The sequence below is a fragment of the Panthera uncia genome (assembly GCF_023721935.1).
Source record: "Panthera uncia isolate 11264 chromosome A3 unlocalized genomic scaffold, Puncia_PCG_1.0 HiC_scaffold_11, whole genome shotgun sequence".
NCBI lineage: Eukaryota > Metazoa > Chordata > Mammalia > Carnivora > Felidae > Panthera > Panthera uncia.
Window position 1 is genome coordinate 42,679,446 of NW_026057578.1, and position 12,225 is coordinate 42,691,670.

The 12,225-nt window shown below is 41.3% G+C and overlaps 1 protein-coding gene across 2 annotated transcripts in view; it reads right to left on the minus strand.

Annotated features, from left to right (window-relative positions):
- DZANK1 (double zinc ribbon and ankyrin repeat domains 1) overlaps nt 1–12,225 on the minus strand; it is a 72,498-nt gene that overhangs the window by 21,743 nt on the left and 38,530 nt on the right. For both annotated transcript variants that reach the window (XM_049651189.1, XM_049651188.1), the window contains exon 11: nt 7,926–8,018. In XM_049651189.1, the coding sequence (XP_049507146.1) occupies nt 7,926–8,018 (93 nt within the window). The remainder of the gene's footprint in view (nt 1–7,925; nt 8,019–12,225) is intronic.

Sequence of the window (12,225 nt, forward strand, 5' to 3'; positions counted from 1 at the left end):
GCAGGCACCATGCTGAGCACTGCTCCTGTAGTCTCGCATCAAACCACACAACAGACCTGTGAGGGGGGGTGCTATTGTCACCTGTGTTTTACAGGTGTGTGTTTTACGGTTGGAAACCGAGACACAGAGGTGAGAGTTGATCATAGGCCATCTGATTCTAAAGCCTGACCTTTATCCATGACTCCATGCAGCCTTTCACAGGTCTGTAGGACGGGTTCAGATGGTTAATGTCAATTAAGTATGGAGGCGTGCTTGGGACAGGGTCAGGCTCCATATGTCAGCTTCCCTCCCTTCTCTTGCTTTTCACTAGATCTTAATTTCTTTAAGGGAAAGGCATACTTCACATTTTTTCCCCACTAAGACAGTACCTTGCACCTTGGCACATAGAAGTCATTCAGTTACTGAATGAATGAATCAATGAATAACTGATTCAATTGATAACTGCCACCTGTTCCATGTATAGAACTAAGAATGTGCACACTAGGGGAGACATTTTCTAAAGGATGGTTTTTCCTCCAAGATGAATATTTTAGTTACTTTATTTGCCCAGCTATATCCTCTTTTACTTTGGGGACTGTTCTGTTATCCTAAAACAGACATCTGTCCAGAAAGAGGTCTCATTAGCCCTCAATATCCACAGAGACTGAGAATGAAGATCTCTCTTTGCATACACTTACCCTTACCCCATTTCTGTGCAATTAGAACGAGACTCCTCGGGACAAATCAAAAGAGAAACCCTTTACATGCTTTTGCTTCAGACTTAAATTTCAATTTATCCTACTGTTACAACAGGGTTTTGACATAACGCTTGTTGATCTGGGTTTCTAAATATAAAGCCTTCAGGGGTGCCTGGGTGGCTCAGTCAGAGAAGCATCTGACTTTTGATTTCGGCTCAGGTTCGATCTCATAGTTCACAAGATTGAGCCTGGTATCAGGCTCTGCACTGACAGCACGGAACCTGCTTGTGATTCCCTCCTTCCCTCTCTCTCTGCCTCTTCCCAGCACATGTGCGCTCTCTCTCTCTCTCTCTCAAAACAAATAAATAAACATAAAAAAATAAATATAAAGCCTTCAGATCTTTTATTTAAATGCATCCACTAAAAAAATGCATCTAGGAGTGCCTGGGTGGCTCAGTTAGTTAAGTGTCTGACTTTGGCTCAGGTCATGATCTCATGGTCTGTGAGTTCGAGCCCCGCGTCAGGCTCTGTGCTGACGGCTCAGACCCTGGAGCCTGTTTCAGTTCTGTGTCTCCCTCTCTCTCTACCCCCCCCCACCCCATTTGTGTTCTCTCTCTCTCTCTCTCTCTCTCTCTCTCACAAAAATAAACATTAAAATTTTTTAAATGCATCTACAGTTCAAGTGGAATTTTGTCCCATAATATTGCTTTAAAGAAAGAAAAGTTATTTTAACCCATCCATAGTAATGCTGCTAAACAAAGAAAAGACATAAGCTATCAGAATGAATACACATTATTACTTTTATCGCACTTCAATGATATATACCCTCATTGTGACATCCAAACTCTGATATACCTTTCAAATAGAAATCAAATTTTGAAAACAAATCCAATTTTGTAATTGTTCCTGAAACAGTTTTGCTGATGTGAGACCCAGAAACAACTACATCACTGACAGGTAATAAAATCAATTTAAATTATTTTACTATTTATGTAAGAAGTTCAGATTATCTGAGAAGGTACATTTTTTGCTTGACAATTTACTTAAATTTATCAGCAAGATCACTTCAAGAATTCCAAAGCACTACTGTCTTCTTTTTTTATGCTTTCTTAATCTCACTATTTTTCTCTCTAGCACCTTGGAAAACTACAAAGTGTGATTTCACGATGAGAGCATGACATAAAGTCTGAAACCATGCTCAGTCAGAGGAATAAACGAAAAATAATCAACAAAAGAGTAAAACTGTATCAGACTTGATTTGAGAATAGATGGGTTTTCTTATTCAACTTGCCAGTTCAGTAGCATATTTTTTTAGGAAAAAAAAAAAAAAGCCACATCACATATTATGTAACAGAAATCATCTTTAAAAAAAAAAAAAAAACCAAACCGGGGTGCCTGGTGGCTCAGTCAGTTAAGCATCCGACTTTGGTTCAGGTCATGATCTTGCAGTTCGTGGGTTCAAGCCCCGTGTCCGGCTCTGTTGCTGACAACGCAGAACCTGGAGCCCACTTCAAGTTCTGTGTCTCCCTCTCTCTCTCTGCCCCTCCCCTGCTCATGCTCTCTCTCTCTCTCGCTCTCTCTCTCTCTCTCTCTCTCTCAAAAATAAATAAACATTAAAACAATATTTAAAAAAAAAAAACTATGCAGATTTTTCTTTTGGTAATGACAGAATAAGACCATACCAAATGACTCCCAACCAGAAAACTATCAAATCTTCTCATAATTTCTGAAGGCACTGGAGAATGAACAGAAGCAGATAGACTCTTGTAACAAGTACATACAAGGAGGAGGGGAGTTATACAAAATTAGTTTCATTTGAGCCTGGGGCTAAAATACTGCATGTGAAACAGTGGGGAAAGGGCAGAATTCTGACTAGGAGAACAAGAAAACTGAGACTGTGAAGTATTTGGCTACTGAAGAGGTGGGAACTCCCAGGAAGAAAAGAAACAGAGAGGTGATCCCCAAATTCTGTACTCACATCTCTTACTGACCCCTGAAAGATGCAGGCACAGAATACTCAAAGCAGTTCAGCTAAAGACAACATATCTAAACGGAAACCAGAATTTCTGCCCCCTACCTCTAAAAAACCCCCAGTTTTCTTGGCTGTTAGTATGCTAAGGAATTTTAGATTGGATCTTAGCATTATACCTGTTAGTTTGTGGAGCTTCTGAATTCTGTTACTAGTCTCTGATGACTGCTGGGTTTGTTGTTTGCTCTGCTATGCTCTGCTTTGCTTTGCTTTAGCAGGCAATAATATGTATACCTGGTTTGGGGAATTCATTGCCTGGAATGAATTACAACTAATACCTCTCAAAAGAAAAGAAAATCAATTTAGCCCAACCCTAGGGTAAATCAGGTATTGGAAAAAGAATTTTAAAGCAAACATTCTTCCCATAATGAATAAAAAGTTAGGAAATCTCAGGAGAGAAATAGAAACAATGGAAAGGGAAACAAATGAAAATTCTGGAACAGAAAAACACATTTGAAAGAAAATATTTGCTGTATATACTTAATAGCTAAAAGGAGATGGTAAAGGGAAAAGTAAGTGAACTTGAAGAGAGAGCAGTAGAAATTATGTAGTGTAGGGACACCTGGGTGGCTCACTCAGTTAAGTGTCCAACTCTTTGATTCAGCTCAGGTCACGGTCTTACGGTTCATGAGTTTGAGTCCTGTGTCAGATTCCATGCTGACAGTGTGGAGCCTGTTTGGGATTCTCTCTCTCCCTCTCTCTCTCTGCCTCTCCCCTGCTTGCACTATCTCTCTCTCTCAAAAATAAATAAAATAAACTTTTTTAAAGAAAGAAAATTGGGGCACCTGGGTGGCTCAGTCAGTTGAGCATCCGACTTCGGCTCAGGTCATGACCTCATGGTTTGTGAGTTCGAGCCCCACATCGGGCTCTGTGCTGACAGCTCAGAGCCTGGAGCCTGCTTCAGATTCTGTGTCTCCCTCTCTCTCTGCCCCTCCCCTGCTTGTGCTCTCTCTCTCTCTCAAAAATAAATAAACATTTAAAAAAAAGAAAGAAAGAAATTATAGGGGCAACTGAGTGGCTTAGTTGGTTGAGCATCTGACTTCGGCTCAGGTCATGATAATTGTGGTTCGTAAGTTCGAGCCCCACATTGGGCTCTCTGCTATCAGTCCATCAGTGCGGAGCCTGCTCTGGACCCTCTGTCACCCTCTCTCTGCCCCTCCCCCACTTGCACACTCCCAAAAATAAATAAATATTTTTTTAAAAAAGAAATAAATTTGGTTCATCTGGGTGGCTCAGTTGGTTAAAAGTCTGACTTTGGCTCAGGTCATGATATCGCAGTTTGTGGATTTGCGCCCCAGGTTGGGCTCTGTGCTGACAGTTCAGACCCTGGAGCCTGCTTCAGATTCTGTGTCTCCCTCTCTCTCTGTCCCTTCCCAGCTCACACTCTGTCTCTGTCTCTCTGTCTCTCTGTCTCTCTCTCAAAAAATAAACATTAAAAAGTTAAAAAAAAAAAAGAAATTATACAATGTAAAGAAGAGAAAAAACGATTTTTAGGACCAAACTTCAGTATTTCACGGACATCTCAAATGAGAGTTACTAGATGGGGTTATAATAGCTTCCATTCATGCCACCACAGCAAGAATCAAGAACTCTGAAAGTTGAAGCAATTACTTCTTTGGATATATAACAACATATTAAAGCATGTCAGAGTGCAAAAAAGGAGGCATTCAACAGAGCAAAAACAAGCAACAGGCTGGTTGTCCTAACAGGGGATTAAAGAAACTCTTTCTGGAGCTCAGTCCCAGGAATTAGAGCAGTCTCAGGCAGACAGACATCCAAACGTGGGTTTTGATGGAGTCTTATTTACAATTTAGTCAAAGGCAAGCTCAAAAAAACTGAGGTTCACATTTCCCCATCACTGTAGTTGGCTCTTGAAACAACAAAGTGAACCTCTGGTTACTTCTCACATGTAGGCTGCACAAGAACCCAGTGGCAGTGATTCTGACCCTAGGTTGACATCTCCGGGCCTGAGATCTGAGCTCCTCGGGCAGGACAACCTGGAAGTGCTCCTGTACCAGCATCTCCACAATCTGCTCCTTTGTCTGAATATCAGGTCTCAGCCACTGTCCAGAAAGTTTCTGGAGATGTCGGAGGACATCCCTGGGTCCAGCTGCATCCTCATGGTGGAATTTCCTGAACGTCTGCCAGGAGGCTGCTGCGTTGGAAGGATTCCTTTGGGACATGGTCTCATGGTCTTCGACAGAGTCTTCATAGAGGCTCTCTGATGGAACCTGGACCTGGGGAGCTGATGTTAGGACAACTTCTGACTCCTCGGTCATCATCTCATTTGATGGTGACCTTCTTTTATCATCCTGGACTGATTTGTTTGAGTCTCTAGGTACCCTTCAGTCTCCTTTCTGGGACTCTGGAAAGGGATGTCTCAGACTCCTGTACAGGTACCACAACGGAGGGCAGGGCAGGGCAGGGCGGAGCTGCCTGGTGACCAGACTGGAAGCCTGAAACCCACTCTAAGAAAAGGAAACCAACTACCTGGCACAGAGCTTTGTAGCCCACCACTGGAACCAGACAAGAGATTTTTTTCTAATGAACAAAACCTCAGGGACCTTAAATTATATCAAACAATTCAACAGATGAATATATGGCATCCAAGGAGAGCAGAAGGGGAGAGGAGGAGCTAGGAGAGAATTATGGGAGAATTCCTTCCCTGGAGCCTCACAGGGAGAACAGCACTGCCAACAACACTTGGATTTGGGACCTCTGGCCTCTAAAGCTGTGAGAAAACAAATCTCTGTTGTTCTAAGCCGCTCAGTTTGTGGTACTTTGTTCTGGAACCAATAATACACCCCCATTCAATGCTAACCATGTCCAAAAGAGTGTGTTGTCTATCATTTGGGGGTACATTATTCTAGAAACATCAATTAAGTCAAAGTGAATGGTTGCACAGACCCTAATTGCCTTTGCTGACCTTTGTGTAGCTGTTCTAGCAAATGCTGAGAAAGGGGCATTAAAACCCCCAACTATAATTCTGAAATTGTTTGCTTCTCTCTTTAATTCTGCCAATTTTTGTATCATGTATTTTGGTAGGCTCATAAATGGTTTTGATTGTTATGTCTTCCTAATGAATTTAACTTTTATTGTTACAAAATAACAATCTCATTATATATATATATCTATATATATCTATATATATATCTTTTATTTTATCTCTCATAATATATTTTTCCTTGAAACTTATTTTGTCCTATATTGATAGAGCCACTCCAGCCCTCTTGTATACATTGTTTACATGGAATTTTTTACTATATATTTACTTTTAGTGTACATAGTTAGGTCTTGTCTGTGGCTTGCACAGAGTTGTTTTTTCTTTTTTTCTTTTGGCGCAGGGCTTGAACTCATGACCCTGAGATTAAGACCTGATCTGAGATCAACAGTCAGATGCTTAACCAACTGAGCCACACAGGAGTCCCTGTTTTTTCTTTTTATAGAAATCCATGGTGACAATCACTACCTTCCGATGAAATGTTTGGTCCACAAAATTTAATGTAATTATTGATGTTTTGGTTTTGACTTACCATTTCATTATTTGATTTGTATTTTTCCTATTTGTTTTGTTTTCTTTGTTCCTACTTTCCTGTTCTTTTGGGGGGGGGTAATTTGAATACTTTTTAGAATTATATTTGAATTTTCCCATTAGCTTTTTCTCTGTATTTCTTGGCATTCTTTTTGAGTAGTTGCCCTAGTGATTAAAACATAGATTTTTTTCAAGTGTATTTTTTTTTTTTAACGTTTATTTTATTTTTGAGACAGAGAGAGACAGGGCATGAACGGGGGAGGGACAGAGAGAGAGGGAGACACAGAATCGGAAGCAGGCTCCAGGCTCTGAGCCATCAGCCCAGAGCCCGACGCGGGGCTCGAACTCACGGACCGTGAGATCGTGACCTGAGCTGAAGTCGGACGCTTAACCGACTGAGCCACCCAGGCGCCCCTATTTATTTATTTTTTTTTTTTAATTATTTTTTTTTTTTAACATTTATTTATTTTTGAGACAGAGAGAGACAGAGCATGAACGGGGAGGGTCAGAGAGAGGGAGACACAGAATCTGAAACAGGCTCCAGGCTCTGAGCTGTCCGCACAGAGCTGGACGTGGGGCTCGAACTCACGGACCGCGAGATCATGACCTGAGCCGAAGTCGGCCACTTAACCGACTGAGCCACCCAGGCGCCCCTATTTATTTTTGAGAGACAGAGTGCAAGCAGGGGAGGGGCAGAGAGAGAGGAAGAATATCAAGCAGGCTCCACACTGTCAGCCCAGAGCCCAATGTGGGGTTTGAACTCATGAACCGTGAGATCATGATCTGAGCCAAAATCAAGAGTTGGACGGTTAACCAACTGAGTCACCCAGGAACCCATAAAATATAGATTTTTACCTTTTTACAGTCTAATTATTACTGTACTTCATCAGATAAAATACAGAAATCTTACAACCATTGGTTCATATCCCTCTCCCTCCATCCTATATGTTAGAGTTCTATGTATTTCTATATCTACATATATTACAGACCCTATGAGAATCATCACACGTCTGTCCAATTTCCAAAGGAATCTCTCTGAGATGAGAACAAACCCCCAAACACTCAAAAATATATACAATGGCCCCAAGGAAGCAAGTTTTTTCTTCTAAGTTGGCTAGTAAATGCCAGCTTCTTTTTGGTATCTATTTTTAGGCTAGGGCAACAGTCACCTGGAAGTCATTTTTAAAGCCTCCTCTTCACCAGAAACATCTGATAAACAACGAATCACCTAAATGGAACCATTCACTGTATTTAAGTTGCCCATACTCCTGTTCCTTCACTTTGAATACTCAAAATAGGCTGCTAGAAAATCCAGAAATGGGTACCCACCAGGCTCTCAATTTCAAAAGATAGCATGGCACGGTCAAAAAAGACATACTTCTGACTTTGAAAGAATTATAAGTGGTCCACTTTCCCACTGGCTACTGCCAGCCTTCCATGCAAAGTTACTAAGTGAAGTTGTAAGAAATTGCTGATTTTATTGACTCCCCCCCTGAAGTTAAGACTTTGAAAACAACTTTGTTTTGGTGAATATAGAAAGTCCTCTCCACGTTGAGAAATGTTGCTTTCAGTGTTTTCTCCACTCTGCCACTTCTTCCCTCCTCTGCAGGTTGCATTTCTTCATTCTTATTAACGCTAGACATTTAGCAGCCACTAAGTATAGGACTGACACAAGCAGTCAACCCACCTCCTGTGATGACAGCAGGGCCCCCTCACAGGTGACACAGTATTTCAGGTGAGCTGGATTCCCTGTGCCACAGGTGCGGCAGATTATTTTCTCCTTAAAAAGAAAGAATAAGAAAAACATGTTCCTCTGAGCAAACAACCATACAAAGAAATCCTTGAGCAGTCTTTTCAGTCAATCAGCCATCTATTGGCCTTTTTTTTTTTTTTAACACTCAGGATTTGTTTAGGAATTATTACAACATAAACAGTGTCAGAAATTTGAAAATAATTTAAAAAAATTTTTTATGTTTATTTATTTTTGACAGAAAGAGAGAGACAGAGCATGAGCAGGGGAGGGGCAGAGAGACAGGGAGACACAGCCTGGCTCCAGGCTCCGAGCTGTCAGCACAGAGCCCGACACGGGGCTCGAACTCACAGACCACGAGATCATGACCTGAGCCGAAGTCGGACACTCAACCAACTGAGCCACCCAGGCGCCCCCCTGAAAATAATTTTAAAAGAAACAAAACCCAAATTGAAGAAACAAACTGAAAATGAGTGTTCATTTGGCCTTAAAATGCAAAATTTTACACTGATTATGTGTCAGTTTTTTGAGTTTTTTCCCCCCCAATGTGGAAAACATGATTGTTGGCTCTCTGTCTTATGGCTTGAACAATAAACACAAAAGTCCAAGACTAGCAAAAGCTGATCTAGGCATTTACAAGCAATTTAACTCTTGGGGCACCTGGATGGCTCAGCCGGTTAAGCGTCAGACTCTCGATTTCAGCTCAGGTCATGATCTCAGTTTGTGGGTTCAAGCCCTGCATTGAGCTCCACACTGACAGCACAGGGTCTGCTTGGGATTCTCTCTCCTTCTCTCTGTCCCTCCCATGCTCTGTCTCTTTCTCTCTCTCAAAAATAAACAAACTTAAAAAAAAATTATAAGTAATCTAGCTCTTGGACTGGGGTTTACCCCATGGGGCTTCATGTTAATGAATTTAGGTTTGCTCTGTACTTTCTCACTCAGAAATGGAAAAATGAAAAGACTATCTTAGAAAATAAATGGTAGTGGGGCACCTGGGTGGTTCAGTTGGGTTAGTTTCCGACTTTGGCTCAGGTCATGATCTCACAGTTCAAGCCCTGCATTGGGCTCTGTGCTGACAGCTCAGAGCCTGGAGCTTGCTTTGGATGCTGCGTCTCCCTCTCTCTCTCTGCCCCTCCTCCGCTCGTGCTCTGTCTCTCAAAAATGAATAAATGTTAAAAAGTTTTTTTAAAAAAGAAAAAAGAAAATAAATGGTAAGTGCAACTTTCCAAGTCAGGAAACTGAGGATAGGTTGCAATGCAGAAAATGGAAGGGATGGAGGGACAGAGGGAGAGAGAGAGGAAGGGAGGGAGGGGGAGAGGGGAGGAAAGAGAAGGAAGGAAGGAAGGAAGGAAGGAAAGAAAGAAAAAGAAAGAAGGAGGGGGGAACAAAGAAAGGAGGAAAGAAAGAAAGGAAAAGAAAAGAAAGACTAAAATAGTCTAACTAGAGTTCAGCTATCAGAGGTTTGCTAACAGCTGTTCAGTCACTGGACCATTCTGCACTATCAGGATACTATTCCCTTCAATTATCAATGACCAGTGGCACACAAATGTTCCTTTCTACTCCAGTGTCTACATTTCCCAGGTGTCCTGAAACTGACACCATGTGTTCTGAAGCTCGACAGGCAAAGAAGACCATTAAGAGAAAGGAAATCCAACTCCCAAGGTTTTAGTTCCAATGCCACTAGGAAGGCTCTGAAGTCCCTGACCTTTCCAAGCCTGGTTAATTCCACTCTAGTAGAAGATTCCAAGTTCTTGCAACTCAAAGAACTCCTAATGTGCAAATGGCCGGCTGACTGCTATTCAAAATGGCAGAGGATCACAGACTTGCTCTCAATGGATCCTGACACTCCCTGGTTCCAGCATTTTTCAAAGTTGCTTAAAGTCTCTGTAGCATGATCTACAACTGCCAGAGCTTTTCTGTGAGATTTAAGGCTGTGATCTTCCTGAACATGTTGCCTCAGAAAAGATCTGGTGACACTTGTTGAGAAGTGAATCAAATTTCTTGTCCCTGTGTTAAAAAAAATACTAAGATCAAACAAAAATAACATAGCTGTTTGCTGCAGGAAATATTCTGGAAAGAGTGTAAACCAGTAAAACTGCTTACTTATTAAGTCCAACAGCTTACCTCAAGACCCTCACCTTGCAGGACCCACAATCCAAAATCAGTATATCCTCACATTGTTAACATTTGTTTGTGTGCATTCACGTGTGCACATGTGCATGTGACCTGGTAACACCAGAATCTACTCTCTTAGCAAATTTCTACTATACAGAGATGGATATGTTAATTAGCTTGACTGGAGTAATTATTTCACTATGTACGTGTATATTAAAACATCATCACCTTAAGTATATTAAAGTTTTATTTAAATAAACTATTTTTAGGGGCACCTGGGTGGCTCAGTTGGTTGAGCGTCCAACTGCAGCTCAGGTCATGATCTCACAGCTCGTGAGTTCGAGCACCGCGTTGGGCTCTGTGCTGAGAGCTCAGAGCCTGGAGTCTGCTTCAGATTCTGTGTCTCCCTCTCTCTCTGCCCTAACCCACTCATATTCTGTCTCTGTCTCTCTCAAAAATAAATAAACATTTAAAAAAATTTCTTTAAATAAACTAAATTTAAAACTAGCATGTCACAACTTTGCCCAATCCAAACTAACTCTGCCCTATCCCAACCCTGCCTTGCAAAACTCCCTTAGATTTTTTTTTTAATTGTAGTTTTATTTATTTGAGAGAGAGAGAGTGTGTGCACAGGGGAGAGGTAGAGAGAGAGGGAGAGAGAGAGAATACTCAGCAATCACCCAGGTGCATCACTAAAATCCTATAAATACCTTCCCCTGCCTTCTCCCTTCAGAGACACTACCAAGACAAAGTACCAGTCTACCTTACTGTTATCAGGTCCAATAAGCATAGACGGTGTTTCTAATGGTTTTGGTGGTGGCTTTTTAATACATGTCATGGCTCACTTCCTTGAAGAACAGTGACCATAACCCACAGATAGAAATAATTTTACATCATAATCACTAACTCATAGATGTCGATAGGGATGACTTGGAATTGAGGCCACCATCAGACTACCTTAAAGAAGATGCTACACATCTATGATGAGGCCTTTTTTTTAAAAGTCAATACTTCATTGGCCTCCTCACCCACAGCATTTGCAGTATGTCTAGTTGAATGGTTCTAAGCAATTTGGTGGACCCAGTCAGTTACTGGGGTAAAATTTTTCCTTGCGAAGTAGCTGGAAGATAAGAACAATTTTCTGATCTAGATGAAAGGCTTTGACAAAATGAAGTGAGGAAGAATGTAGTAGGTCATTGCAAACTTCAGCTCAAAGTGGATCTTGTAACAGATGCCAAGCTAAAGTTCTGCTTGATGCAGAGCTGTGGTCACACTGGCTTCAGCCCCAAATCATTGTGTCAGAGGTGGGGGTCCCATAAGGAGGTAGCTGCCCCAGTCATGTGAATCATCAGAACTTTTTCACTAATAACTTCAAGAGGATCCCTGCCCTAAGCCTCTCAGATTTTGGGAACCCAATGTGACTGGAGACCTGGAGGTATGCTATATATTGCTAGTTGGAGTCCCAAGAAAACTGATGATCTCTTGGTAAAGGAAAGCTCATGTATTCTGGTGAAATATGAGATGCTCAAATTAATTTTTAACTTTAGAGAATGGCCAGTGGGATACATTTGTTTAAAAAGCAAAAAAAGGGGTGCCTGGGTGGCTCAGTCAGTTGAGCATTTTACTCCTGATTTCGGCTCGGGTCACGATCCCAGGGTCATGAGATTGAGCCCCATACCAGGCCATTGCACTGAGCGTGGAGCCTGCTTAAGATTCTCCCTCTCCCTCTCCCTCCCTCCCTCTCTCTCTCTCTCTCTCTGCCCCTCCCCACCTATAAAATAATAATAAAAACCAAAACAAATCCAAATCCAAATGTGTGAATATATATGCATGTTTCTGTGCATTCTAAAAAATACATAGAAGGGTATTTATTATCATCAGTTATTTCGGGAGGATAGAAATAGAGGTGGGTGGGGAAATTATGCACTTCTTTGTATATCTTGGGACTATTTCACTTGTTACAAAAAATTAGAGAATTTTTAAAAGTGTAAAATCCTCTCTTATTCTGAAATATAGGCAACTGTGCCAGAGAGTAAATGGAGAAACTTCTGCTACTATAGCTTCTAATCTTGGCAGTAAAAAAAAAAAAAAAAAAAAAAAAAAAAAAAAATATATATATATA